The sequence below is a fragment of the Aulonocara stuartgranti genome, assembly GCF_965226115.1.
Source record: "Aulonocara stuartgranti genome assembly, chromosome: 12".
In the NCBI taxonomy this organism is placed as follows: Eukaryota; Metazoa; Chordata; class Actinopteri; order Cichliformes; family Cichlidae; genus Aulonocara; species Aulonocara stuartgranti.
The window spans coordinates 9205189-9231696 of NC_138948.1; the positions used below are offsets into that span (position 1 = coordinate 9205189).

The 26508-nt window shown below is 39.7% G+C and overlaps 4 protein-coding genes and 1 pseudogene across 9 annotated transcripts; 3 read left to right on the forward strand and 2 right to left on the reverse strand.

Moving 5' to 3' along the window:
• Positions 1–1093: 1093 nt before the first annotated feature.
• LOC309718302 (uncharacterized protein) lies at positions 1094–6939 on the forward strand. Of its 3 annotated transcripts, none has more exons than XM_082553396.1 (5): positions 1094–1312; positions 3470–3566; positions 3940–4050; positions 4499–4665; positions 4998–6939. In XM_082553396.1, exons 2-5 carry the CDS (start codon positions 3477–3479, stop codon positions 6043–6045), a joined length of 1416 nt encoding a protein of 471 aa, XP_082409522.1. In that variant the 5' UTR covers positions 1094–1312; positions 3470–3476; the 3' UTR covers positions 6046–6939. The 3 variants fall into 3 exon arrangements, with proteins under 3 accessions (XP_082409522.1, XP_082409520.1, XP_082409521.1); XM_082553394.1 differs by lacking the exon at positions 1094–1312 and adding an exon at positions 2225–3201; XM_082553395.1 differs by lacking the exon at positions 1094–1312 and having other exon boundaries at positions 3208–3566.
• Positions 6940–7018: 79 nt separating this feature from the next.
• On the reverse strand, positions 7019–10348 carry LOC309718307 (uncharacterized protein). 2 transcript variants are annotated; one of them, XM_082553402.1, is made up of 11 exons: positions 10249–10348; positions 9854–9939; positions 9673–9705; positions 9487–9576; positions 9012–9083; positions 8815–8903; positions 8600–8702; positions 8235–8337; positions 8103–8155; positions 7916–7994; positions 7022–7694 (listed from the first exon to the last, which is right to left on the reverse strand). In XM_082553402.1, the coding sequence occupies exons 1-11, from the start codon at positions 10292–10294 to the stop codon at positions 7207–7209; spliced, it is 1242 nt and encodes a 413-aa protein (XP_082409528.1). In that variant the 5' UTR covers positions 10295–10348; the 3' UTR covers positions 7022–7206. The 2 variants fall into 2 exon arrangements, with proteins under 2 accessions (XP_082409527.1, XP_082409528.1); XM_082553401.1 differs by lacking the exon at positions 10249–10348 and having other exon boundaries at positions 7019–7694; positions 9854–10216.
• Positions 10349–10603: 255 nt separating this feature from the next.
• Positions 10604–14837, reverse strand: LOC309718309 (uncharacterized protein). 2 transcript variants are annotated; one of them, XM_082553404.1, is made up of 11 exons: positions 14689–14836; positions 14294–14379; positions 14113–14145; positions 13927–14016; positions 13452–13523; positions 13255–13343; positions 13040–13142; positions 12678–12780; positions 12546–12598; positions 12360–12438; positions 10604–12138 (listed from the first exon to the last, which is right to left on the reverse strand). In XM_082553404.1, the coding sequence occupies exons 1-11, from the start codon at positions 14732–14734 to the stop codon at positions 11651–11653; spliced, it is 1242 nt and encodes a 413-aa protein (XP_082409530.1). In that variant the 5' UTR covers positions 14735–14836; the 3' UTR covers positions 10604–11650. The 2 variants fall into 2 exon arrangements, with proteins under 2 accessions (XP_082409530.1, XP_082409529.1); XM_082553403.1 differs by having other exon boundaries at positions 14294–14837.
• Positions 14838–15643: 806 nt separating this feature from the next.
• On the forward strand, positions 15644–18907 carry LOC309719523 (UDP-glucuronosyltransferase 2A2-like; the record flags this gene model as incomplete). The annotated part of the gene is made up of 5 exons (XM_082555683.1): positions 15644–16361; positions 16689–16837; positions 16977–17108; positions 18284–18371; positions 18684–18907. 5 exons carry the CDS (start codon positions 15644–15646, stop codon positions 18905–18907), a joined length of 1311 nt encoding a protein of 436 aa, XP_082411809.1.
• A 520-nt stretch (positions 18908–19427) lies between these two features.
• On the forward strand, positions 19428–24714 carry LOC309719524 (UDP-glucuronosyltransferase 2A2-like; annotated as a pseudogene). Its single transcript, XR_014280721.1, has 5 exons — positions 19428–19465; positions 23087–23844; positions 24001–24150; positions 24295–24362; positions 24439–24714. The product of XR_014280721.1 is annotated as a UDP-glucuronosyltransferase 2A2-like (transcript).
• The last annotated feature ends 1794 nt before the right edge of the window (positions 24715–26508 follow it).

Genomic DNA, 26508 nt, shown 5'->3' on the forward strand with positions numbered 1-26508 from the left:
GAGAGCAATAACACCAAATTCAACACACATGTTCACCATTTGCACCTGAGACATTGTAACACTAACAGGTCACATGAAACCTGGAAAGGAAAATAGCTAATTGGGCACAATTTGGGGTGTACTCACTTTTGTTGCCATGGGTTTAGGCAATAATGGCTGTGTGTTGAGTTATATAAAGGTGACAGCAAATTTACACTGTTGAACAAGCTCTACACTGACTACTTTGCATTGTATCGAAGTGTCATATCTTCAGTGTTGTTCCATTAAAAAATATATATACAGTGAGATACTGTCAGCTGAAGTTGAAATAGGGCCGGTGTTCTAGATTAATTGGCATTGTAAATTAACTGGTGACGGTCAAAGAAATGGGTTTATGTATTTATTTGTCGGGTGGTTTGCCATGTGTTTTTTTTTTAGTTTTGAGGTTAGAGATTTAGAGATTTTTAGTTTTAAAGACAAGTTAAGAATATTCATAGTTTAATTTCCAAAACTTGCATATGATCTTCAATTTGTAGCTGATCTACTGACGTATCACATAGCAGCTGGGGCAGTCTCAAATGGAGTTTAGTCCACTACTGCCACCTGTGGCCAAGTGCCATACTACTACCAGATTAACTAGTGACCATCTGCACCTGGTTCTATGACCACCTTGAGTAGAGGCTGAGTGGCTGCACTTAAACCTGGTGCATTCAGATCTACCCATAAACACGTTGAAAGATGCAATGCTAGCAATTTGGATTGTCAACACTTAAACCAATCATTGAGCAAAGACAACAGGGATAATTTTTTCTGTGTATTAAGCCTGGGTAACATTTGTAGTTGCCTTCTGTACAGGGGAAGTCCATGCACAGTCCTTGTACGACTTTCCACAGCAGGTGCATTCAATAAGAAAGAAAATTTAGATTGTCAGAATCATTCATCTAAAGTCGGGCTGTTGAGTGAAGCAACTAACGATGATCCTCTAATCGCCTGAGCCAAGACCATCTATAATCCAGTTTTGAGTTCCCTCCCCAGACACCTTAACGCCCACTCACATCCTGGGCCATCTGACCTCAGGAATTTGCATGATAAGGTGAGGCTAGGTTTCACGGACGATCTGATTTCCTCGTGTCAGCATTGTTCCCACATCATCATAATTAATGTTGTTCCAGGTTCAACATTGCAAGTGACCAATCACCTTCTTGTGACGTCATTCCTTTGCGACTTCGAAATACCCGCCTTCGAGTATTTTGAAATACAAGTGAAGAAGCGAAAAACCGCCGCCTGTCCGCCGAATTTGAAGTCAATTTAGGATACTTTCCTTTAATAAACGGTAAGCATTATACATATGTTCCTCACTTGGCTTGCTGTTTGCTTGCTAGCGATAGGCTACTTGACGACAGCATTAGCTAACCAGTGTTCTCTAGACCAGCGTTCCCCAACTTTTTGGGTGTTTCGTGGCCCGGGGGTTGGGTCAGGCAAAATTGCAGTAGCTTCCCTGATCATTTTACAAACATAAGTGAAGAGAATCTGGACTAAAAGGCCTAGACTTATGGTTGTGTGCTGAATCTATGAATCAAACTATCACCTGGAAACATAATTAACTGGTCCATAGCTGTGAAACTGGACATGAGTTCTTGATTCTATGGCGATTAACAGTAATCCAGAAATTTACAAATTTGTCCTGGTACATCGCGTAAATGTTGTCCCTGAGACATCGCGTAAATGTTGTCCCTGGGACATCGCGTAAATGTTGTCCCAGGGACATCGCGTAAATGTTGTCCCTGAGACATCGCGTAAATGTTGTCCCAGGGACATCGCGTAGATGTTGTCCCTGGGACATCGCGTAAATGTTGTCCCTGAGACATCGCGTAAATGTTGTCCCTGAGACATCGCGTAAATGTTGTCCCTGGGACATCGCGTAGATGTTGTCCCTGGGACATCGCGTAGATGTTGTCCCTGGGACATCGCGTAAATGTTGTCCCTGAGACATCGCGTAAATGTTGTCCCTGGGACATCGCATAAATGTTGTCCCTGGGACATCGCGTAAATGTTGTCCCTGGGACATCATGTAGAAGTTGCCCTGGGACATCGTGTAGATGTTGTCCCTGGGACATCATGTTAAAGTTGCCAGAGACATACCATATGAAAGTTTAGCTTCTTTTAGCCCCTGTTTGTTTTATATTATTTTATATATATATTTTTTTTTAATATTATATTTAATATTTACATTGTATTGCAAAAAACCCCACAACAAGTTAAAATGAATTAATGAATATTGACTAATTAAACCTTCGTTATTTTTCCACCAGAAATGGACGACATAATTAGAAGAAGTGTTCTGAATGACGAAAAAAAAAGAACTGGAAAAGACACACAACTTTGTGTGCATGTGTCACAATGCCAGGAGGACCCATTCAGTGTTGTGTTAGAAAAATTGAACTCATTAACCCTTCATGGACATTATAAATGTTTAAATGTTGCCTCAGGTAAAGACAGGAAAAGAGACTATTACAAATTCAACTGCATCAGAGCTGGGAAAAAAAGTCGAAACAGCTACAGAGCAGTGGGCTGTAAGGCCTATGTTTCATTTAAAGTACTCAAATGTTGGAAAGACCACACAGTCATCGTGCAGCGTACATATGATAAGCATGATGGGCATGATCCTTCGGACCCAAAAGACGCACATTTCAACAATATTTCCAGTGATTTGAGGAGGAAGATTGAGGAACTGCTTTCCCTTGGAACTAAGCCAGCCATCATACTAACCGAATGTCATAAATGGGCCAAAGAACATGGACACAGAGATCTTCACAACAGAGAGCATTTTGTCACACCACGTGACATTGACAGTGTTAGAACCTGCATGATGAGGAAGAAGCACTTTAACTGTGGAGACAGTCAAAGTGTACATACCTTACTTAATGGAAAACATCAAGAACATGTTCTCTTCTATCAACCATACACATCTGACCAAGAACTAATGATTGTTTTGCAGACACCTGTAATGAAATCAAACATGGAGAACTATGCAAAACAGTTAGTATTTGTTGACACCACGCACTGCGTTAACCAGTATTCATTTCCCTTATTCACACTTGTTGTAAGAGATGATCATGGGCATGGAGTCCCTGTGGCCTATGCTATTGTCAGCAACGAAAGTCAGAAAACCCTGGAAACTGTTCTTGGAATAGTTTGTGAGCATTTCCCAACTTCCCCGAGGTAAATAATACATTGACAGCTATTGATTTTGAAATAATTCCTTTTCAAAAAAGTTATAACATGCCAGAATCTAATGCTATAGCTGCAGCATGGGCTGCAAAAAACTTTCCTTTCCAGTTGTTAAAGTTATTCCTATAGGCTGTATGCAGTATTTTATATATCTACTTGTGAGTTGAAATGTTTAATTTGGCATTGAAGTGGTGCTTTGAGATAGCAAAAACATTTTCATACTGTTTAATCTCATTTAGTGTTTTCTTTTTTTCTGTAGAGCATTTATGGTTGACAAAGACTTTGCGGAAATAAATGCTTTGCAGAAGGTTTTTCCAGAGTCAGCTATCCTTCTATGCTGGTACCATGTCTTGCAGGTAAACCACATTGTTTTCTTTTCACGTTGTCTAAGATGCACCTGAAACACATTTTTACAACAGGGTCCTGTTGTCATGATTTGCCTCATTGTGATATTCACCTACTCAGGTTAATGAATATAAAGGGATAAAATGTTGAGTGACTATGTCCATCCATTTAAGACCACAGTGCACTCATCTTCTGGTGGCTGCTTCCCAAAGCTCTTTTTGACATTTAAAAATATGTTTGCCTGGTTGATTTCTGTAATGCACAGGTCCTCTTGTCCAGTGAGTGACAAAGTTATTTTTGGACGTCAGCTTTCTTTTATGCTTTTTGTACAGCTGCTCCTCTGTCTCTCTCTCCAGATTAACTTTTTTTCTCTTACATTCACAGGCTGTTAATCGATGGCTTTCAAAATCAGAGTCCGGGGTCCATGGGCTTTCTAACACCCAAAAGAGAAATGAAATCATTTCTTTCTTTTGTAAGCTGAAAGCTTGCACATCTGTAAGTGTAATTTGTCTATTTCACATTTTGATTTCTTGATTACACTAAGAGCATAATAACTTTCAGTTGCTAAAAAAAGTTACAGAGAGATACAAAATAGATTTTTGAAACAATTTCTAAAACTGGCTTCTTATCTTGCTTATCAAAACAAGTACTTAAGCTGTGCAGAACATCATTGTGTCACCCACTGTGCAGTAGAACTTGTGAGTGGGATTCTTTCACAGACAGATGCTGAAACCAAATATGCTTATAGGTTTAGTGTTCCTTCTTAGCCATTGTAAGGGAAGAAATAATTGCTTCTTAATACAAAAACACGACATATTATTAATAACTTAAAATTCTTAATGTTATTCAATAAAAGGAAAAGGGCTTCAATACATAATATTAAAGATTTCAATAGGTCTGTTAAATGGATTGAAATATATTCTGTTGCATCCAATTCTCTTAGGAGGACGACTTTAAAGCCACATCAGCAGAGTTCTGCCAGACATTTAAGCAATACCCTTTGGTGTGCCAGTATTTTCAGAAGCACTGGGAAGGCATTGGCCACATGTGGTGTGACTACGGCCGTCGCTTCAGTCACGCTCGTTCTGAAACAAACAATGTGATTGAAAGGTATGATTTATTATTTTGACCTCATTCAATTGTATTGCTGAAAAAAAGATATTATGCTTTAATCCAAGAGGCTAAACTGAGTAGGTTCATCATGTCATTGCCAGAACAGGTTTTAGGCAAATCCTTTAAATTCTAGCAGCGTTTTTTATGTTATCACAACAAAAAACAGAGTAGGTGGATTTGCCTAAATCAGCTAAACCGGCACAGAGCATTCCTTTATAAAAGACGTGTGCAATAGGTATTCCAATTTTTAAAAAAATAATACAGTCTTGATTAAAACTTTAAATTCCTTCAATTACAGTTACTAATCATTTCAAATAACTGTTTTTCAGATTTTTCCACCGCCTGAAATACCAGTTTTTATCTGGCTACAAGAATAGGCGTCTGGATGATCTGATTGAAGTGCTCCTAGGGAAGGCCGACGACTACTTGTCAGTCATAAAAACCCTGCAAGATGTGGGCCGCATGAAAAACAGGTTTGCTGACACCTTGTCTCAAGTTTCAGACTCTGCTTCAAGACTGATGGAAAGTGGTTGGGCTCTTAAAATTACAGTCAAGAACAGCCATGGAGTTAATGCATATCAAGTCCCATCTGAGTCAAGAGAAGACATGGTGTATGATGTCTGCCCTGTTGAGTCCTACTGCAACTGTACATATGGCTTACGAGGACTTCTTTGCAAGCATCTAGTGTTACTTGCAAAATTAGCAGAGGCTGACAATGACATCTATCCAAACATGGAAACAGACATTTCTACCTTGGCAAGAATTGCAGTGAAAGAAAGGCATTACTTTGTACACTGTGAGGACTTGAAAGTGATAAAAATGCCAAGTTTGTTTGGAAATCTGTGTTTTTTTGCATCGGCTGCAACACTTCAGTGCACTTGTTGTACGTTCTCTCACTATAACACATGTGCTTGCCTGAAGGTGGCTTGTAGCCATTTTAAACAAATGAAAAAGTCTCTGAAAAGTCCTCTATCAACTTTGAATGACACTCCTGTAGTTGAAAGCACAGACAAAAAATGCACAGAAGATGCAGTTGGAAAACTAAATGCTGTTTTAGACACAGTTAAACAGTGGGCATTCATTCCAGAGGGTATTACTCCAATGATAGATGAACTGCATACAAATGTCTTAAAAACAAAACAAGTAGGCAAAAGTATATGCCAGTACGAAATAAAGACGACAGATAATGCACGCAAAATTAGGCCATTGTATTCTAGCAAGAAACGTTCGGCCAGCATCGACATTCCAACAGTCTGTGAAAATGAATGTGAACAGTCGATAACCACTGAAAGAGAGACATCCTCTGGAGAAAATGAAAACCTTTTGGAATACAAAACAAAAAAGAGAAGAGTTAAAGCTAAGTATATGCACAAGTAGACTTTTGTGTGACATTTCAAAGGGACTGCATCCATTACTTCTGTTTATTGAAACCTAAAGCTGAATAGCTGTCTTAACTTTCTGCCAAGGAACAGTTGAAAAGAAATTGTTTGGTCTCTCAAGCAGTTGTTATTTATGTGTGTTATTCATTACTTTGGCTTGGTTGCTGTTTTTGATACAAATTCATCTGTGCCCATTGTAATATTTTCATATGTTACTATTTTTATATTGCTATGCATTATAAATAAAGGATTACTTATTACTATTAAAGGTCTGCATTTGTAATTGTTGGTATTATTTATAAAATATGCGCTCTTAAGTTTTTTGCTCCATAAAACGATACCTGTCACTTTTTGGACATAGAGTATCAGCTGTTGAGAATCCTGGCTCATACAAAATAGAAGTAAAAGGTTTCAACATCCAGCCTTTTTATGATTAAATACAAAGTGTAATAACAGAGTTATTGGGGTGTGATTTTGTTAATAGTTAGTCTTAAGTATAAGTTTAATAGTAATGAGTAAGAAAATATAGCCAGAATAATGGAATGAGACTAACACCTGACCTCACACTGAGATTTGGTATGAAGTGGCATGTTTGTGCTAATGCTGACATTGGGGCTCAGAGTTCCTCTGTGTGTATATATTTGTGAACGTTAACTTGGCTAATGTCCAAGGGTTTGACTGCTTTCCTGTTGGATTGTATCACAAAGAACAGGGATAAGAGCACCAGTGGCCGTGCACACCCTCATCTCTCTCCTTCACCCGATCATTAGTGTTGGAAACCGGCATTAGCTCAGAGTAGATTAGACTTCAGTATAGTGCAAGTGATTTGATTTTATGATTATTTGATTCAGTTTTTTCTGTGTTCAAGCTCAATTACTTTAATAAAATATGTTGAATTCAAACATATAAATAAACAAATAAACTGTGGACATTACCCTTTTAAACCTTTCTGAAACAAGACAGGTAAAAACCAGTGTATAAAAGTTTACATAGGTATAAATAGCTCTAACACTTTACTCCAGCCTGGCGTCCACACATGTGGACATCACATTTTGGGTTATTTAGACCAAAATACTAAATCTTGATCAACAAGTGCCTGATATACAGTTATGAGGACATTATACTGCAACTGTTCTATCGAAATTTCAAATTAATGTCCTCATATGTGGCTCTCATTTTTCTCAGAAACAAAAATTAGGTAAAAAAAACAAAACCTGGTAATTCTGCGCTTGATCTCGTCTTCTGTTATTGTGTAGGTTTTCTTTTTTGAGCTTGGTACAGATAAGCGACCATGCACTCTGTAAACTATACTAGTTCCTTCTGAATCAGTTTGGAATTCTGTATCTGCATCGATCCTGTCAACATCATCAGCAGCAGCATTATCTGTACTCAGACTTGTGCCGTATACTTCTGTTTCTTTTTCTTTGTCTTCAGTCTGTGTACCTTCATCTCTGACTGTCAGTCTTCCTATCTCACTGTTACTTGTCGATTTGCTGCAGATGTTCTCTCCCTTAGGAACTTTTCCTTTGTCATTCGCTGCCTGATGCTTTCCCTGATGACATTCTTCACTGGCTACTTCTATTGCTCCTCCTGTATAGCCACCCACTATGCTGCACAACTCCTTTCCCTCTGCTGTGCTGCACTGTGCTGTTACATAAAGAAGAATGATATAAACAGCACTATATCAATTTAATTGTGAAGAGAAATCCCCACAATACGACACAGTTATGTCTAAAATAGTTTTGTGTAAAAACTGGATCTTGAAACGTCCACTTTAATTACACAGTCCTGGTGTGCAAAGGCAAAATTACGAAAAAAAAATTCACTTTAAACATTTTTGGACGTTGTTTAGTTATATTGTGACTTACTCTCACAGAAGATACAGATGCCACAAACAGACTTTGAACAACGCATGTGCTTGTATGCACCACATTTCTGGCACTGCACCTGTGAATTAAAAAAAAAAAAAAGAAGAAGAAATAAACAAACAAAAAACAAATGAACAAAGTCCATTAAATAAACAATCTATATGGCTAAGGACATGTCATAGTGTACCCGGTCTTTGGCTGCAATCACACACCAGCACTGACTGCACTTCCTAGTTCGATCTGCAAAATATAATTTGTTTAAGTACAAGTTACATTTTCCAATGTTAGAGAAAAAGAAGGCAGCTAATTTTATCTTTACCTATTGAGGAAAATAAGTAGTGGCAAAGTCGGGACCTGAGCTTTGTGATTTCAGTGTTGTACTCCTCCACTTGTGTTTTACCGTCAATGAGAGATTGGGCAAACTAATAATTGACGAAGAAAAAAAAAAAAAAAGAACAAAAAGAATTAGATTAACAAAGAAATGTTTGTTTGTTTTTAACCCCCCCCCCCCCCCCCCCCGAGAAAAAAAAAAAAACAGAGCAACCAAAGCAAAGCATTACTGCTGAAATGGTTCAATCTACAAAAAAAATTGAGATTTTACCATCCTGCCTCTAAGGCTTTAAAAACTGAATAGGCAAAAATGTAAACATTACTTATATAGGTTAAAGCTATAGTTTTCAGTACCATTATGACATGCACTCCACATGAGTTCCCATCCTGTTGATGTGGGTGGCTCACATGTGACAAGGTCCACTCTCCAGCGCAGCCTCTTGCTGAAGCAAATGAGCTGAGAGATCGCAGTTATTACAAATAAAAAGCATATAGAGAAATCAATAACCACGTTCGGTAATGCTTTCAATTAAATTAAATATGTTATGTTAAATATGTTAATTAATTACCTCCAGTTTTTCAACACCGCACTTTTTCTGACCTCCGACTCGCCAAATGAATTCATATAGACTATGGTCCTCTTGGGTATGTCACAAAACTGTTTTGTAAAAAGATGGATATGGTAGGCTTGGGCCTTGAGAATTCCTAATGAGGGACACTGAAAAGTATCATGCACTAGAGAGAGTGCAAAATCTGTGCAACTTACAAACAAGGTCCAGTGGCTGCCGTTTTCCAGACAGGCTCCAATCAATTTCTCATACATCTGAAAGATGTTTTTCTGGAAATAAAAATAATGTGACAAGTATGTTTTTCTGTCAAGAATGACACTGCAAAAGCTTGTCAGGTGAGACTTGTAATTAATTCTGCAGATACACAAACATATAGAAAGTGTCATTTTTGGTTTACATTAATTAATTTCTATAGTGTGTACAAAACAAATCAAGACCACAGACTCAACACGCACCACTCAATTTTTGGTGTTCTTTATCAGTTGGCCAAGACAGAAATGTTTTAATCTGTGTGCATTGCTTTTGAACAAGTCTTTACACAGAAAAGGTTTCAGAAAGGTATTTTTCAGGTTCTTCTGACAAGGCTTCAATTTTGGAAAATGCTGTTTGTTTATAGTGGCAACTTATAAACCCTTTGTGATAAGAACATAGTTACCACAGTCCAAGTCATACCTTCAAAAAGTATGCACTTTGTGCTCTTGTGGACCCATCCAAAATTTTTCCAGTGATTTGGCTTGGTATTGGATAAATGTGAGGGAAATTCTATAAAAATAACATAAATACACCTATGTTTTCAAATACATTACAAAAAACGTAAACATGCTATGTCATTATGATCAAACAAGCTTTTCAACATACCTCACACTGCAAATAGATTAGGCCATCTATTACCTTATAAAACAAATAAATAAATACATATAAATAAAAACAGAACTAAGGAACACGATTCATTAAGTAAATTGTACAATAAAGTGTATTTAAAGCAGAATTTAACATTAGTTTTATGACAACATAAAAGGATTTTTATGTCAAGAGGTACCTCATCTGAAATGTTAGTCTGGTCAAACAGGGATTTCAAACTTGAAATACCAATAGAGTTTGGTCCAGCTACTCCCACAAGGTAATCTGTGAGAAAGCATATGCTGTAGTCAACAGATATCATTTTCTTTTTGCATGCTGCAACCATCATCCATTTCAGTCTTCTAGGAGCTTTGTCTGGTTGTAGTTCTTTTTTCTCCTCCTCTCCCCTCATCTATTAATTAAATTGTTTTCTGACCTTCCTAACTGTTTCCGACCTGTCTTCCCAATGTGATGTTTAAGCAATATATGTATGGTCAGAAGGGGGTGAAATTTTCATTGCAGTTGTACGTGTAACATTGCATGTGATAATAAAAGGCTTGATTGGTTGATTATTCAACATGAGTTGACATTTACCTGACATTGTGAAGGAGTCACAGTTTCTGTAAGGGTGTAAGAACATAACATGTGGATTTGTTACACTTCTTTTTCACAAGTTAATAACAATCAATAATTTTCATTCCATTATTTACAAGCTATCACACGATGTCCCTGGGACAACATTTACACGATGTCCCTGGGACAACATCTACACGATGTCCCAGGGACAACAATTACACGATGTCCCAGGGACAACATTTACACGATGTCCCAGGGACAACAATTACACGATGTCCCAGGGACAACATTTACACGATGTCCCAGGGACAACAATTACACGATGTCCCAGGGACAACATTTACACGATGTCCCAGGGACAACAATTGTTTGGTCTCTCAAGCAGTTGTTATTTATGTGTGTTATTCATTACTTTGGCTTGGTTGCTGTTTTTGATACAAATTCATCTGTGCCCATTGTAATATTTTCATATGTTACTATTTTTATATTGCTATGCATTATAAATAAAGGATTACTTATTACTATTAAAGGTCTGCATTTGTAATTGTTGGTATTATTTATAAAATATGCGCTCTTAAGTTTTTTGCTCCATAAAACGATACCTGTCACTTTTTGGACATAGAGTATCAGCTGTTGAGAATCCTGGCTCATACAAAATAGAAGTAAAAGGTTTCAACATCCAGCCTTTTTATGATTAAATACAAAGTGTAATAACAGAGTTATTGGGGTGTGATTTTGTTAATAGTTAGTCTTAAGTATAAGTTTAATAGTAATGAGTAAGAAAATATAGCCAGAATAATGGAATGAGACTAACACCTGACCTCACACTGAGATTTGGTATGAAGTGGCATGTTTGTGCTAATGCTGACATTGGGGCTCAGAGTTCCTCTGTGTGTATATATTTGTGAACGTTAACTTGGCTAATGTCCAAGGGTTTGACTGCTTTCCTGTTGGATTGTATCACAAAGAACAGGGATAAGAGCACCAGTGGCCGTGCACACCCTCATCTCTCTCCTTCACCCGATCATTAGTGTTGGAAACCGGCATTAGCTCAGAGTAGATTAGACTTCAGTATAGTGCAAGTGATTTGATTTTATGATTATTTGATTCAGTTTTTTCTGTGTTCAAGCTCAATTACTTTAATAAAATATGTTGAATTCAAACAAATAAATAAACAAATAAACTGTGGACATTACCCTTTTAAACCTTTCTGAAACAAGACAGGTAAAAACCAGTGTATAAAAGTTTACATAGGTATAAATAGCTCTAACACTTTACTCCAGCCTGGCGTCCACACATGTGGACATCACATTTTGGGTTATTTAGACCAAAATACTAAATCTTGATCAACAAGTGCCTGATATACAGTTATGAGGACATTATACTGCAACTGTTCTATCGAAATTTCAAATTAATGTCCTCATATGTGGCTCTCATTTTTCTCAGAAACAAAAATTAGGTAAAAAAAACAAAACCTGGTAATTCTGCGCTTGATCTCGTCTTCTGTTATTGTGTAGGTTTTCTTTTTTGAGCTTGGTACAGATAAGCGACCATGCACTCTGTAAACTATACTAGTTCCTTCTGAATCAGTTTGGAATTCTGTATCTGCATCGATCCTGTCAACATCATCAGCAGCAGCATTATCTGTACTCAGACTTGTGCCGTATACTTCTGTTTCTTTTTCTTTGTCTTCAGTCTGTGTACCTTCATCTCTGACTGTCAGTCTTCCTATCTCACTGTTACTTGTCGATTTGCTGCAGATGTTCTCTCCCTTAGGAACTTTTCCTTTGTCATTCGCTGCCTGATGCTTTCCCTGATGACATTCTTCACTGGCTACTTCTATTGCTCCTCCTGTATAGCCACCCACTATGCTGCACAACTCCTTTCCCTCTGCTGTGCTGCACTGTGCTGTTACATAAAGAAGAATGATATAAACAGCACTATATCAATTTAATTGTGAAGAGAAATCCCCACAATACGACACAGTTATGTCTAAAATAGTTTTGTGTAAAAACTGGATCTTGAAACGTCCACTTTAATTACACAGTCCTGGTGTGCAAAGGCAAAATTACGAAAAAAAAATTCCCTTTAAACATTTTTGGACGTTGTTTAGTTATATTGTGACTTACTCTCACAGAAGATACAGATGCCACAAACAGACTTTGAACAACGCATGTGCTTGTATGCACCACATTTCTGGCACTGCACCTGTGAATTAAAAAAAAAAAAAGAAGAAGAAATAAACAAACAAAAAACAAATGAACAAAGTCCATTAAATAAACAATCTATATGGCTAAGGACATGTCATAGTGTACCCGGTCTTTGGCTGCAATCACACACCAGCACTGACTGCACTTCCTAGTTCGATCTGCAAAATATAATTTGTTTAAGTACAAGTTACATTTTCCAATGTTAGAGAAAAAGAAGGCAGCTAATTTTATCTTTACCTATTGAGGAAAATAAGTAGTGGCAAAGTCGGGACCTGAGCTTTGTGATTTCAGTGTTGTACTCCTCCACTTGTGTTTTACCGTCAATGAGAGATTGGGCAAACTAATAATTGACGAAGAAAAAAAAAAAAAAAGAACAAAAAGAATTAGATTAACAAAGAAATGTTTGTTTGTTTTTAACCCCCCCCCCCCCCCCCCGAGAAAAAAAAAAAACAGAGCAACCAAAGCAAAGCATTACTGCTGAAATGGTTCAATCTACAAAAAAAATTGAGATTTTACCATCCTGCCTCTAAGGCTTTAAAAACTGAATAGGCAAAAATGTAAACATTACTTATATAGGTTAAAGCTATAGTTTTCAGTACCATTATGACATGCACTCCACATGAGTTCCCATCCTGTTGATGTGGGTGGCTCACATGTGACAAGGTCCACTCTCCAGCGCAGCCTCTTGCTGAAGCAAATGAGCTGAGAGATCGCAGTTATTACAAATAAAAAGCATATAGAGAAATCAATAACCACGTTCGGTAATGCTTTCAATTAAATTAAATATGTTATGTTAAATATGTTAATTAATTACCTCCAGTTTTTCAACACCGCACTTTTTCTGACCTCCGACTCGCCAAATGAATTCATATAGACTATGGTCCTCTTGGGTATGTCACAAAACTGTTTTGTAAAAAGATGGATATGGTAGGCTTGGGCCTTGAGAATTCCTAATGAGGGACACTGAAAAGTATCATGCACTAGAGAGAGTGCAAAATCTGTGCAACTTACAAACAAGGTCCAGTGGCTGCCGTTTTCCAGACAGGCTCCAATCAATTTCTCATACATCTGAAAGATGTTTTTCTGGAAATAAAAATAATGTGACAAGTATGTTTTTCTGTCAAGAATGACACTGCAAAAGCTTGTCAGGTGAGACTTGTAATTAATTCTGCAGATACACAAACATATAGAAAGTGTCATTTTTGGTTTACATTAATTAATTTCTATAGTGTGTACAAAACAAATCAAGACCACAGACTCAACACGCACCACTCAATTTTTGGTGTTCTTTATCAGTTGGCCAAGACAGAAATGTTTTAATCTGTGTGCATTGCTTTTGAACAAGTCTTTACACAGAAAAGGTTTCAGAAAGGTATTTTTCAGGTTCTTCTGACAAGGCTTCAATTTTGGAAAATGCTGTTTGTTTATAGTGGCAACTTATAAACCCTTTGTGATAAGAACATAGTTACCACAGTCCAAATCATACCTTCAAAAAGTATGCACTTTGTGCTCTTGTGGACCCATCCAAAATTTTTCCAGTGATTTGGCTTGGTATTGGATAAATGTGAGGGAAATTCTATAAAAATAACATAAATACACCTATGTTTTCAAATACATTACAAAAAACGTAAACATGCTATGTCATTATGATCAAACAAGCTTTTCAACATACCTCACACTGCAAATAGATTAGGCCATCTATTACCTTATAAAACAAATAAATAAATACATATAAATAAAAACAGAACTAAGGAACACGATTCATTAAGTAAATTGTACAATAAAGTGTATTTAAAGCAGAATTTAACATTAGTTTTATGACAACATAAAAGGATTTTTATGTCAAGAGGTACCTCATCTGAAATGTTAGTCTGGTCAAACAGGGATTTCAAACTTGAAATACCAATAGAGTTTGGTCCAGCTACTCCCACAAGGTAATCTGTGAGAAAGCATATGCTGTAGTCAACAGATATCATTTTCTTTTTGCATGCTGCAACCATCATCCATTTCAGTCTTCTAGGAGCTTTGTCTGGTTGTAGTTCTTTTTTCTCCTCCTCTCCCCTCATCTATTAATTAAATTGTTTTCTGACCTTCCTAACTGTTTCCGACCTGTCTTCCCAATGTGATGTTTAAGCAATATATGTATGGTCAGAAGGGGGTGAAATTTTCATTGCAGTTGTACGTGTAACATTGCATGTGATAATAAAAGGCTTGATTGGTTGATTATTCAACATGAGTTGACATTTACCTGACATTGTGAAGGAGTCACAGTTTCTGTAAGGGTGTAAGAACATAACATGTGGATTTGTTACACTTCTTTTTCACAAGTTAATAACAATCAATAATTTTCATTCCATTATTTACAAGCTATCACACGATGTCCCTGGGACAACATTTACACGATGTCCCAGGGACAACAATTACACGATGTCCCAGGGACAACAATTACACGATGTCCCAGGGACAACAATTACACGATGTCCCAGGGACAACATTTACGCGATGTACCAGGACAAATTTGTAAATTTCTGGATTACTGTTAATCTCCATAGAATCAAGAACTCATGTCCAGTTTCACAGCTATGGACCAGTTAATTATGTTTCCAGGTGATAGTTTGATTCATAGATTCAGCACACACTTCTTCACTTGTATTTCGAAATAATCGAAGGCGGGTATTTCGAAGTCGCAAAGGAATGACGTCACAAGAAGGTGATTGGTCACTTGCAATGTTGAACCTGGAACAACATTAATTATGATGATGTGGGAACAATGCTGACACGAGGAAATCAGATCGTCCAGGTTTCACAATGAGCTCACCCGAAATCCTGGCTGATTGGGACCCACACCCAGTTTCACACCTTGGCTAAGGGGATTAGAGGATCATCAGGGGGTCCTTTTGTCCCTCTGTGGGGGGTTACTCCCACTAGGTTTAAATCTGGGACTCTCCACCATTTGACATTAGAATGGAAGAAGCTTCGTGGATGAGAGGTGAAACGTCTTCAAGCAACTTAAAGAAGTCCAGACACTTTTCTTTGCAAGCTCCTTTGACTACGATGACCTGGATGACTGAGAACCTTCAGAGACACAATCACAGACAGAATTGAGTAAATGTTCATCTTAACTGAGTTAATAATTATCTTTCCTGTGATACTTCTACAAAGGATCAGACCACAGCTGGTTATCCTGCTGACATTCAGACACCATGGATCTGCGTCTCTCTGCCTGCATCCTGATGGTACTTTGTGCAACATCGTGTGCAAATGGAGGAAATATTTTGGTGTGGTACGCCGATGCCAGCCACTGGATAAACATGAAACCTGTTCTGGAGACGCTGGTTGACAGGGGACACCAGGTAACTGTACTGATTCCGAGCTCGTCAGTATACATGAACACCAATGAACCCACCCGCTTTCACTATGAGCCCTTCAATGTCTCTTTCTCATTGGAGGCTTATAAGAAGCTTCTAGAAGACTTCCTCCAATTCTCCATATACGAGATTGATTATATGAATTACTGGAAGATCTACATCAGATACATTAACATTTCAAAGACAAACCTTCAGTACAATATCCAGTATTTGGACGGTGTGGTGAAATCAGAAGCCATTATGAAGAAGTTGAAAGAGGGAAATTATGACCTTCTCTTGGCTGACCCCTGGAAAGCTGGCAGTGACTTGGTAGCAGATATTTTGGGGATCCCACTCGTCTTCTCCTTGCGCTTCTCCTTAGCTAATAACTGGGAGAGGCATTGTGGTCAGATGCCTGCTCCACCATCCTTTGTTCCCGGTGCCATGAGCAAACTCACAGATAAGATGGACTTCTCAGAGAGAGTGTGGAACTTTCTCTTCTACGCTCTCCAAGACATCGTGATTGATCACACTTTTTGGAACATATTAGACAGATATTACTCTGATGTCAAAGGTGAGCAAATAGGCGTGAAGCACTGATTTAAAAAATATTAAAAATTTGCTAATAATGTAAACACAGTGTTTTAAAATTTTCTGATTAAGAAAATATGATCTCTTGCATAAACTATTGGTGATATGTTAATGTTTTTGGAACGTATTAGACAGATATTACTCTGATGTCAAAGGTGAGCAAATAGGCTGATTTAAAAAAACTATTTGAAATCTGCTAATAATGCAAACGCAGTGTTTTAATATCCCATCAGATCTGATTAAGAAAACATGATGCCTTGTATAAACTATTGGTGATACATTGATGTCCATTACTTATGCATTGCAACAGGAACTCCCACCAGTGCCTGTGAGTTGATGAGTAAAGCAGACATCTGGTTAATCCGAACCTACTGGGATTTTGAATTCCCTCGTCCTTTCCCCCCCAACTTCAAATATGTTGGTGGGATCCACTGCAGACCTGCTAAACCTCTACCAGGGGTAAGGACACTCAACTATTACCATTTGATTAATCATTACATCACAAAATATTCCTGCCAGGAGCAGTGAAGCCATCAAAATGTTGCAATGAGAAAACAGCTGGTTGGCTGGTGGTGGGATAATATTTGACTTGTTACAGGATCTGGAGGAATTTGTGCAGAGTTCTGGAGATGATGGCATTGTGATCTTCACTTTAGGATCCGTAATCAGCAACGTCACCAAGGAGAAGGCAAACATGATAGCCTCAGGCCTCGCTCAGATCCCACAAAAGGTCAGAGGATAATCTTTGTTTCAGCTGTAATTAATTTTCTGCAAAGCATGGAGTCGTTTTTCATGTTTCAGAGTGCTCTACTTCTGACTACCAGAACTACAAAAACTACATGTTTTAATGAGATTGCAGACTTTGGACATTTTAGGCTGCATGTTTGTGAGAATCAGCCATCTCCAATTTTACATCCATCACGCACTGCCGCTCAAACTCTACTCACACTCGCTCCTCTTCGACCACTCACTCTCAAATTCCACTCACGCTGCCACACACAGGAATCTCAGGAAGGGTCCGGGAAATCTATTTAAAGAAACAACGGTTAGTTAAAGACAGACAACTTTAAAACAGAGCAGAGAGCATGAACTATGCGGGTTCAACGTTTCAGCGATGAGGTGCTCAGAGCCCTACCCTTAAATAGCGCCAGAGTGATCAGGACAGATCAGCAGGAGGTGGTGGCAATAAACCCAGGTGTGAAAGGTGCGAGCCAAAGGCAAGAGCCCAGTAACTCTGAACTCTGCCCAGGCAAGCAGGAGACAGTAGGGAGGAAAGAGAGAGAGAAACAAAAACCCAACCTGTAACCAGTGTGGGCCAGCCAGAGAGACACCGGGACCGTGACAATTCCTTTGACTGTTCACAGCAAGCACCACCCTTAAATTTAACTCCAGGCCTTTTATCTGCTTAATTGATAATGACATAACAAAGGAATTGCCCACACCTCATGATGAAATGGCCCTTTAGTCCAATTACTTTTGGTCCCCTTAAAAAAAGAGCATGGCACATGTTAAGGAGCTAAACACTCCTAAAACCTTCATCCAATTTGAATGTAGATACCTATCTGAGAGTCTACAGATTATGTCGATGTAAATGATATAACTACAAATAGAACAGGTTTCAGTAAACAGGTAAAAAGAAAAAAAAACTTGCATCAATCTTGTAAATACATATATAAATCTAACTTTAAAATAAAATCTAAAATTAGCATTCAAAGAGTTTTATACCCAAATCACTCCGATTATGCAGCTTTAGATGACAGGTAGAAAACAGCTGACTAGAAACACATACTGCAGTTTTATTTTCCCATAATATTTTGTGATATATTGCCTAAAGTGTGGCTGTAAGTATACTACAACAGAAAACAAACAAATCATGTAAGCTAAGAAATATGTTACCTTTTATAGGTGGTGTGGAGGTACATAGGAGAAAAACCAGAAACCTTGAGTGCCAACACTAGAATATATGACTGGATCCCTCAGAACGACCTCCTGGGTACGTAAACTTGGCACTAAACACAGATTTTCTTAAAACTGCAATGACATAAATTAAACGCACATTCAACATGAAATGCAAGCTGTGAGCATTCTGTTTATTAACAAAAGGAAAAATTGATCAATTATACTTTTCTAACAGACACCCTGTGCAAATCTAATCTGTTGCACTAAAAGATTAGTTGAATGCACATAAGTATTAGAACGTGCAAATCAATTTCAACTCAGCACTTATGCCGGGTTATTGAAATTCTCCTGTTGTTCACGTGAAAAACTAACTTTCAATGTCACATGGTTATTTGGCATGTGTTAGGTCACCCTAAAACTAGAGCTTTCATCACTCATGGAGGCACAAATGGGATTTATGAAGCCATCTACCACGGAGTACCCATGGTGGGCATACCCATGTTTCTTGACCAGCCAGACAACATGATCCATATGAAGGAAAAAGGAGCTGCAGTTATTCTCAATTTGAACTACGTGACAGCTGAGGATCTAAGAGATGCAGTCAACACAGTCATCGATGATAAATCGTGAGTTCTCTGAACTATCTGCACTTTAAATTAGGCACTGGGAACAGGCTTTAAAGGGAAAAAATGTAGCAGGGTCAGAGTATGAAACGTGAAGAATTTACCTTGAACCCCTTTTTCTTGGAGCCAGCTAACACAAGAAAGCCTTGCTGAGCTGAACTTTAATGACCTGTGTAAACAATTTTTTATGGTCTCATAGCTTTTTGATTAATACTGCATGATATTCATTTTTACAATTTTTTTTCTCATTTATATACACATTCACAGGTACAAAGAAAATGCTATGCGGTTGTCCAGCATCCACCACGACAGACCCATGAGTGCTTTGGAAGAGGCAGTATTCTGGATTGAGTTCACACTGAGAAACAAAGGGGCCAAGCACTTGAGGGTCCAGGCCCATGAGCTCACCTGGTACCAGTATCACAGCCTGGATGTCTTGGGCTTCATCCTCACTATAGCTCTACTCCTCATATTCATCTTCATAAAGACCTGCAGTTTCTGTCTGCACAGGTGCTGTGTCAGGAGAGGAAAGACCAAAAGGAAGGCTGAATAACAACTGAAAAAGGTGCTGTGAGTGTTGTGCCGGGGCAATATTTGTTACCTACATGAGACTTTCTTTCATGTATGTTGAGTTTCCCACCATCTTATTCTTTATGCATCACCACTGATTACTTTAACTGAAGACAGGTGTACCGATTTGCAGAAGTGTACCTGAAGTTAATCTCACATTAAAAACAGAATGCTGATTGGCTGTTGAGTTTTGCTTTTTTAAGAAAGGAAAACACAAAATTCATTCTATGCCTTTACTTGAGTACTGCTCATGAAAAGTCACCACTGTGGGTCCTCTTGGCACTACATGTGGTCAACATTTATACAAATATGGAAGATGGGCTCCAAATTGAACTTTAACATACAGAACTCATTAACATAAATGTTAATGTGATTGTGGCTCAAGAGTTGGGAGGTCATCTTGTAATTGGAAGGTTGCCGGTTCGAGCCCTGGCTGGGACAGTTTCGGTGTTTGTGTCTTTGGGCAAGACGCTTCACCCGTTGCCTACTGGTGGTGGTCAGAGGGCCCGGTGGTGCCAATGTCCGGCAGCCTCACCCCTGTCAGTGCGCCCCAGGGTGGCTGTGGCTACAATGTAGTTTGCCATCACCAGTGTGTGAATGTGTGCGTGAAGGGGTGGATGAATGGATGTGTAAAGCGCTTTGGGGTCCTTAGGGACTAGTAAAGCGCTATACAAATACAGGCCATTTACCATTTATATTAACAAAAAACAAACTGCCCTCCGTGTCCTGAACGAGGTTTACACAAAATAATACATTTGAATCACAGCTAGTATTTGTTCCCCCTCCCCCCACATGAACTGTACAGGAATAATTTTATTTCCATCATTTTTTCAATTTTCCATCTTCTTTGACTTTCCACAACATCAGCTCCATACAGGCAGTAGCATCTTCTGCAGTGTCATGGCCACAAACTAAGGGGTATAAAAATAATCTTTTATTGGTGAGTGACTCAATGTAGCATGCTCTCTGCCCTGAAAGGTGTAGGAAATATAATGGAGAGTCAGAAGAAGTACTGGCCTTCTATTCAAAGGGACAGCAAACAGTGGATGAAACACCTTTATGGTAGCCCCGTCATCACCACTAGATCCTCCCAGAACGACACCATGTTCAGTTCAGGAGAAAATAACACTGGAGCAGCTTTCCATCACTGCACACAGCTCTTCAAGAATAAAATGAATCAATGATCCTTGAATAATAGATCTTTTTTGACTGCTACCTGTTAATAACTGTTCATATATGTTTTCTAAGGTAGCTTTTTGTGAGAGACTTTATATACAAAACAATTGCTGTATGTGATTTGCTTAATTAGGTCACAGCAAATAGTGACTTTTTATTTCTACTTCAAGACAGGGATTGGTAGTTACATTACACTGAGACTTTACGGTAATGTGCTGCCACCTGGTGGTAAAAGCTTTAGATAAAAATTTGGTTCAGGTAATTACAAATAGTATAATTAAGATGGAAAAAATAAAATACTTTTAGAGGACATCAGAGAGAAATAAAGTGAGATTACTGTATCATGACATTTCAACCCTTTTGTCCAAAAATGACTTATGACAAATTAAATTCAGGGTATACAAGACAAGACAAGCAGACCATGACGAATTTTCAATATCTGTTGGTCTCTGTCAACTATGTGTTTGAAATACACCATATGGAAAAGAAATAGTAAAAACTTATGATTTATATGTTATATTGGTTTAGTAAGTATCCAAAACATACAAGTTTCATTTATATAATTTTTCAAGGCATCTTATATCTGTTTTCACTCTTGTATGCTTTTCATACAAGTTTCACACAAGACAGATACAAACTTTATAAGATTTATATATATCTTTTCTATATGGGACACTACCCATCAAAAGTTTTGAAACACCTCAATTGTCCAGCTATTTATTCCAATTTATGTAATTCAAATCCAATGAATAGGTTGAAATGGTACAAAGGTAAGTGTTGAACTGCCAAAGGTTAAAAAAAAAAGGAAGAAAGGTTTCCCTTGATCTCTTTTTTGACTTCAATTGTTTGTTTCTACTATGCTTTCATTTCAGACTGCAATGTGACATTAAACAGCATGATTTTCAATAGAAAACTGGAATAATTGGGGTGTTCTAAAACTGGTAGTTTTTTAAGAAGACACAGTGGTGTATAGTATCTCATCAAATCGAATGCCTCAGAAGTTTGTATAGCTAACATTTTTGTATTTTCACAACAGCTGACCTCTGACCTTAATGCTGAGGGCACTGGGGTAAAAATGCGTGTTTTAAAAATCTTTCATTGATTAATCTAAAAAGACAAAGGAAGTCCTTGCAGTCCCCATGTGCTGCTCATAGGGGTCTGATTATTGGGATTCAATACCCGTTGCCGTGAACTTGTATAAGCTGCAAAATTTCTAGGCGAATCCTGTTGAATACTTTGAGTATATGATAAATAGAAAACATAACATTTAAAAAAATAAGTGTAACAAAAAACAAAAAGGTCCCAAATGGTATGTTCACAACCAATCAGATGTTTTGTACTTTATTTTACAAACGCCTTCCATGGTTCTGGTTCAAAACAGACATCCAGATGATTTTGTGTTAATTATTTGCACATTAAAGTCTACTGAGGACTGCAACTGGAAGATGTGAAATAAGCTGTGAAAAACTTAAAAAGAAAAAAGAATACATTTTTAAAAAAGGAAGTGAAGAAGTCACCTTGAGTAAACAGAGGTCTTTTTCCAGGCAGTGTCCAATTAGAATCGTGTCAGCATTTCTGAAGCCCAACAGCATCTCCTGGACATCTCTTAGAGAACCATGGTGACCCTTCACACCCTCCTCACTAACACCTGAAAATCTGGCCAAGTAAGTTGTCACACGGGTTCTAAGCAGAGCTGCATAATATGCGTTATAAAGCAAAACCTTACCATCTTTGAAATACTGACTAAACCTTGCACTTGGTGTTGACCAAATTTTCAATAGACAGAAAGATTTTCAGACTTCTGCCACACTTCTGTAGTGACAGAGCGAGTTGGTATAGTTTATGTAGTGCACAGAGAAAGATGAGGGGTATATTATCACATTACCTGGTGCTATAGTCAATGACATCATTTTCAGGTTTAATCCAAGGTGTCATATAGAATTAGCTGACTCGAGTTGACCGTTACTCTGGATAACTCCAAACCATGAATGGTTTAAAACTACAAAGGTAAACATATGTTTTCATTGCAAACTGATTAAAACAAAAATCAAACTTCAGACATCTTTTTCCACACCAACAAGTTCTGACATAAAGCCCATGGGCACAAGAGTTAAAGGTAGAGTATATAATGAGGTGAGCTGAAGTGTCATACAGCAATCCTACACACATCAACAATCCTGCTGTGTTGTGCATGTGTCACAAGATATACTTAATATTATACTTAATTAATAATGCCTCCCGGAACCAGAGGCAGACAGAGAAAGACCTGGGTCATCCGCAGCCACCCTAGGGTACTAGGTTAGAAATCAGTCTTGTTTCTCAGTACAGTCAACTTTACTGTGACTACCTTTTAACCCATTGTGATAGCACAGACAGATATGAGTCAGAGTTCAGATTTATTGAGTTAATAATTATCTTTCCTGATATACTTTCACCAAAGAATCAGACCACGGGTAGTTTTCCTGCTGACATTCAGACACCATGGATCTGCGTCTCTCTGCCTGCATCCTGCTGGTACTTTGTGCAACATCGTGTGCAAATGGAGGAAATATTTTGGTGTGTACACTGATGGCAGCCACTGGATAAACATGAAGCCTGTTCTAGAGACGCTGGTTGACAGAGGACACCAGGTAACTGTACTGGTCCCAAGCTCATCAATGTACATGAAAACCAATGAACCTGCCCGCTTTCACTATGAGCCCTTCAACGCCTCTTTCTCATTGGAGACTATAGAAGATTTTTTGGAAGAGCTCCTCCAATTCGTATTATACGAGTTGGATTATATGAACTACTGGGAGATCTTCACCAGATCCGTTAAATATGTGAACACACACATTCAGATTTCTTTTCAGTATTTGGATGGTGTGGTGAAATCAGAAGTCATCATGAAGAAGTTGAAAGAGGGAAATTACGATCTTCTCTTGGCGGACCCCGTCAAAGCTGGCAGTGACTTAGTAGCAGATATTTTGGGGATCCCACTCGTCTTGTCCTTTCGCAGCTCCCCAGTTAATAACTGGGAGAGGCATTGTGGTCAGATGCCTGCTCCACCATCCTTTGTTCCCGGTGCCATGAGCAAACTCACAGATAAGATGGACTTCTCAGAGAGAGTGTGGAACTTTCTCTTCTACGCTCTCCAAGACATCGTGATTGATCACACTTTTTGGAACGTATTAGACAGATATTACTCTGATGTCAAAGGTGAGCAAATAGGCGTGAAGCACTGATTTAAAAAAATATTTAAAATTTGCTAATAATGTAAACACAGTGTTTTAAAATTTTCTGATTAAGAAAATATGATCTCTTGCATAAACTATTGGTGATACATTGATGTCCATTACTTATGCACTGCAACAGGAACTCCCACCAGTGCCTGTGAGTTGATGAGTAAAGCAGACATCTGGTTAATCCGAACCTACTGGGATTTTGAATTCCCTCGTCCTTTCCCCCCCCAACTTCAAATATGTTGGTGGGATCCACTGCAGACCTGCTAAACCTTTACCGGAGGTAAGGACACTCAACTATTACCATCTGATTAATCATTACATCACAGAATATTCCTGCCAGGAGCAGTGAAGCCATCAAAATGTTGAACAAAAATGAGAAAACAGCTGATTGGCTGGTGGTGGGATAATATTTGACTTGTTACAGGATCTGGAGGAATTTGTGCAGAGTTCTGGAGAAGATTGCATTGTGATCTTCACTTTAGGATCTGATAGGTTTGTAGCTTGAACCTATTCGCTGGAACGTTGAAGACAATATAATTACACAGCAAAAGCATTGAACACCAAGTAGACAAAGTTCTTTGTGTTACTCAACAATACAAAACCTAACAGGATCCCTGATCAACAACATCACCAAGGAGAAGGCAAACATGATAGCCTCAGGCCTCGCTCAGATCCCACAAAAGGTCAGAGGATAATCTTTGTTTCAGCTGTAATAAACTTGTGCAAAGCATGGAGTAGTTTTACATGATTCAGATAACCAGTTTCAGAGTGCTCTACCTCTGACTACCAGAACTACAAAAACTAGTTTTTTTAAATTACATTGCAGACTGTGGACATTTCAACGTGCAAGTGTTCAATTTCCATGTTATTTCCACAATATTTATGTTCGTTTTCCTAATACAGAGTGCGAAAAATCAGATCAACAGCTGATGATTTCCAATGACAGGTCAACCCTGATGCACCCGCCAGGGGGGAGAGCGGCGGGGTCGGGGGATGCGGGTCCCCCGCGGAGGGAGGGAGGGATGGAGGGAGGAGGTCGGGGTCGCGAGAGCCCCCCCGAGGGGATGGGACGGGATGGGAAGGGAGGGCGGGGCCAGGGGATGCGGGTCCCCCGCCGAGGGAGGGAGGGAGGGAGGGAGGAGGTCGGGGTCGTGAGATCCCCCGAGGGGATGGGACGGGATGGGAGAGAGAGAGAGAGAGAGAGAGAGAGAGAGAGACGTGAGTTTGACAGAGAGCACACGTGCAAGCGCGGACGATAAAGTCTTGTAAAAGGTGGCCGAGAAACACCCCAACGAAAGCACAGCGCGTCGCGCAGCGAGATGGTAAGAGCGTGGATGGCGGGTACAAAGCGCGTCTGGGTTACAGGTTACAGAGGCGGTGTCCGGGCGCGTGCCGTACAACAACAACAACAACAACGACAACAACGGCGACAAGGTGCCAACGAGAAAGAAGAAGACGAAGAAGACAATGTCACGCACTAGACCGTGGGAGCCAAAGAGCACTAAGGTCGGTACAGGCGGATCGCAATCGCCGGCGGTGTCATCGTCGTCCTCCTCCTCCTCCTCCCGCTCACCATCACCATCGCCGTCGCAATCGCCATCGCCAGCGCGTTTGGCGTACGCGGCGTGGTCGGCTCCGGTGGCTCCGTTGTTGCGACCGGCCACGTTTCGCTATCGAGGGCTAGGGGTCGAGGATGACCAAGAGCAGCAGCGGCGGCGGCGGCAGCGGTGGCGGCGGCAGCAGCGGCGGCAGCAGCAGCAGCTACAGGAGAACTTGGAGGAGGACGAGAGCGAGGAAGAGGAGCAAGAGGCCGAGGGGGACGACAACGACGACCCGACGGCCCGAACGCTCGCAGACGAGGAGCGCCACTCGGAGGAGCAGGAGGACGAGAGCGAGGAAGAGGAGCAAGAGGCCGAGGGGGACGACGACGACGACCCGACGGCCCGAACGCTCGCAGACGAGGAGCGCCACTTGGAGGATCAGGAGGACGAGAGTGATGGGGTGGCGGACCATAGGTATTTCGCGGAAGAGGATCACGGTTACGAAATGGCGTCGCAACTCTGCCAGGACGGCGGCTTGCAAGGCGAGTCGAACCGCCGAGAGGGAGAGGAAGAAGCAGGCGCCGAACCGGGGCGTGGGACTCGGGAGGTTTGGCGAGAGGACGACACCGGCCATGCTGCAGTTGGCGTTCATGATCTTGGGCGCGATCGCGGCCGCGGCGCTGTCGGTGAAACTCGTGACGCAGATGTAGCTGACGATTATGACTACGACGATGACGAAGAAGACAAAGACTATGAAGAAGAAGAAGACGTCCTCGCCGATGATTATAACGATGACTATGAAGAAGAAGACAAAGACTATGAAGAAGAAGAAGAAGAAGAATAAGTAGAAGAAGAAGAAGAAGAATTAGAAGAAGAAGAAGACGACAACGACGACCTCGACCCGCCAGGACGAGGCCCCACCGAAGAGGCCATGGCGGCGGCGCGAGACGAGGCCTCCGCGTTCATGGCCTACTTCCCGCCGGATGTAGAGGACTTGGTGATCGCCATGACCAACCTGGAAGCGGACAGGCGCGGGCCCGCCATCGACGGATGGAAGCCCATGGGCCGCGTCGAGTTCGAGCCTACGTGGGGCTGCT

Excerpts from the sequence above, each read along its gene's own strand:
- LOC309718309 (XM_082553403.1), bottom strand. The coding sequence starts at position 14,506 with ATGAGGGGAGAGGAGGAGAAAAAAGAACTACAACCAGACAAAGCTCCT. Across the intron at positions 14,146-14,293 it reads AGACTAACATTTCAGATGAG|GTAATAGATGGCCTAATCTA; the intron begins GTACCTCTTGAC and ends TTGTTTTATAAG. Across the intron at positions 13,344-13,451 it reads GCAGCCACTGGACCTTGTTT|TTTTGTGACATACCCAAGAG; the intron begins GTAAGTTGCACA and ends TTTACAAAACAG.
- LOC309718302 (XM_082553394.1), top strand. The coding sequence starts at position 2,294 with ATGGACGACATAATTAGAAGAAGTGTTCTGAATGACGAAAAAAAAAGA. Across the intron at positions 3,567-3,939 it reads GCTGGTACCATGTCTTGCAG|GCTGTTAATCGATGGCTTTC; the intron begins GTAAACCACATT and ends TTACATTCACAG. Across the intron at positions 4,666-4,997 it reads ACAAACAATGTGATTGAAAG|ATTTTTCCACCGCCTGAAAT; the intron begins GTATGATTTATT and ends ACTGTTTTTCAG.
- LOC309718307 (XM_082553401.1), bottom strand. The coding sequence starts at position 10,066 with ATGAGGGGAGAGGAGGAGAAAAAAGAACTACAACCAGACAAAGCTCCT. Across the intron at positions 8,703-8,814 it reads GCGGTGTTGAAAAACTGGAG|CTCATTTGCTTCAGCAAGAG; the intron begins GTAATTAATTAA and ends GCGATCTCTCAG. Across the intron at positions 7,695-7,915 it reads CATCTGTATCTTCTGTGAGA|CACAGTGCAGCACAGCAGAG; the intron begins GTAAGTCACAAT and ends TTTATGTAACAG.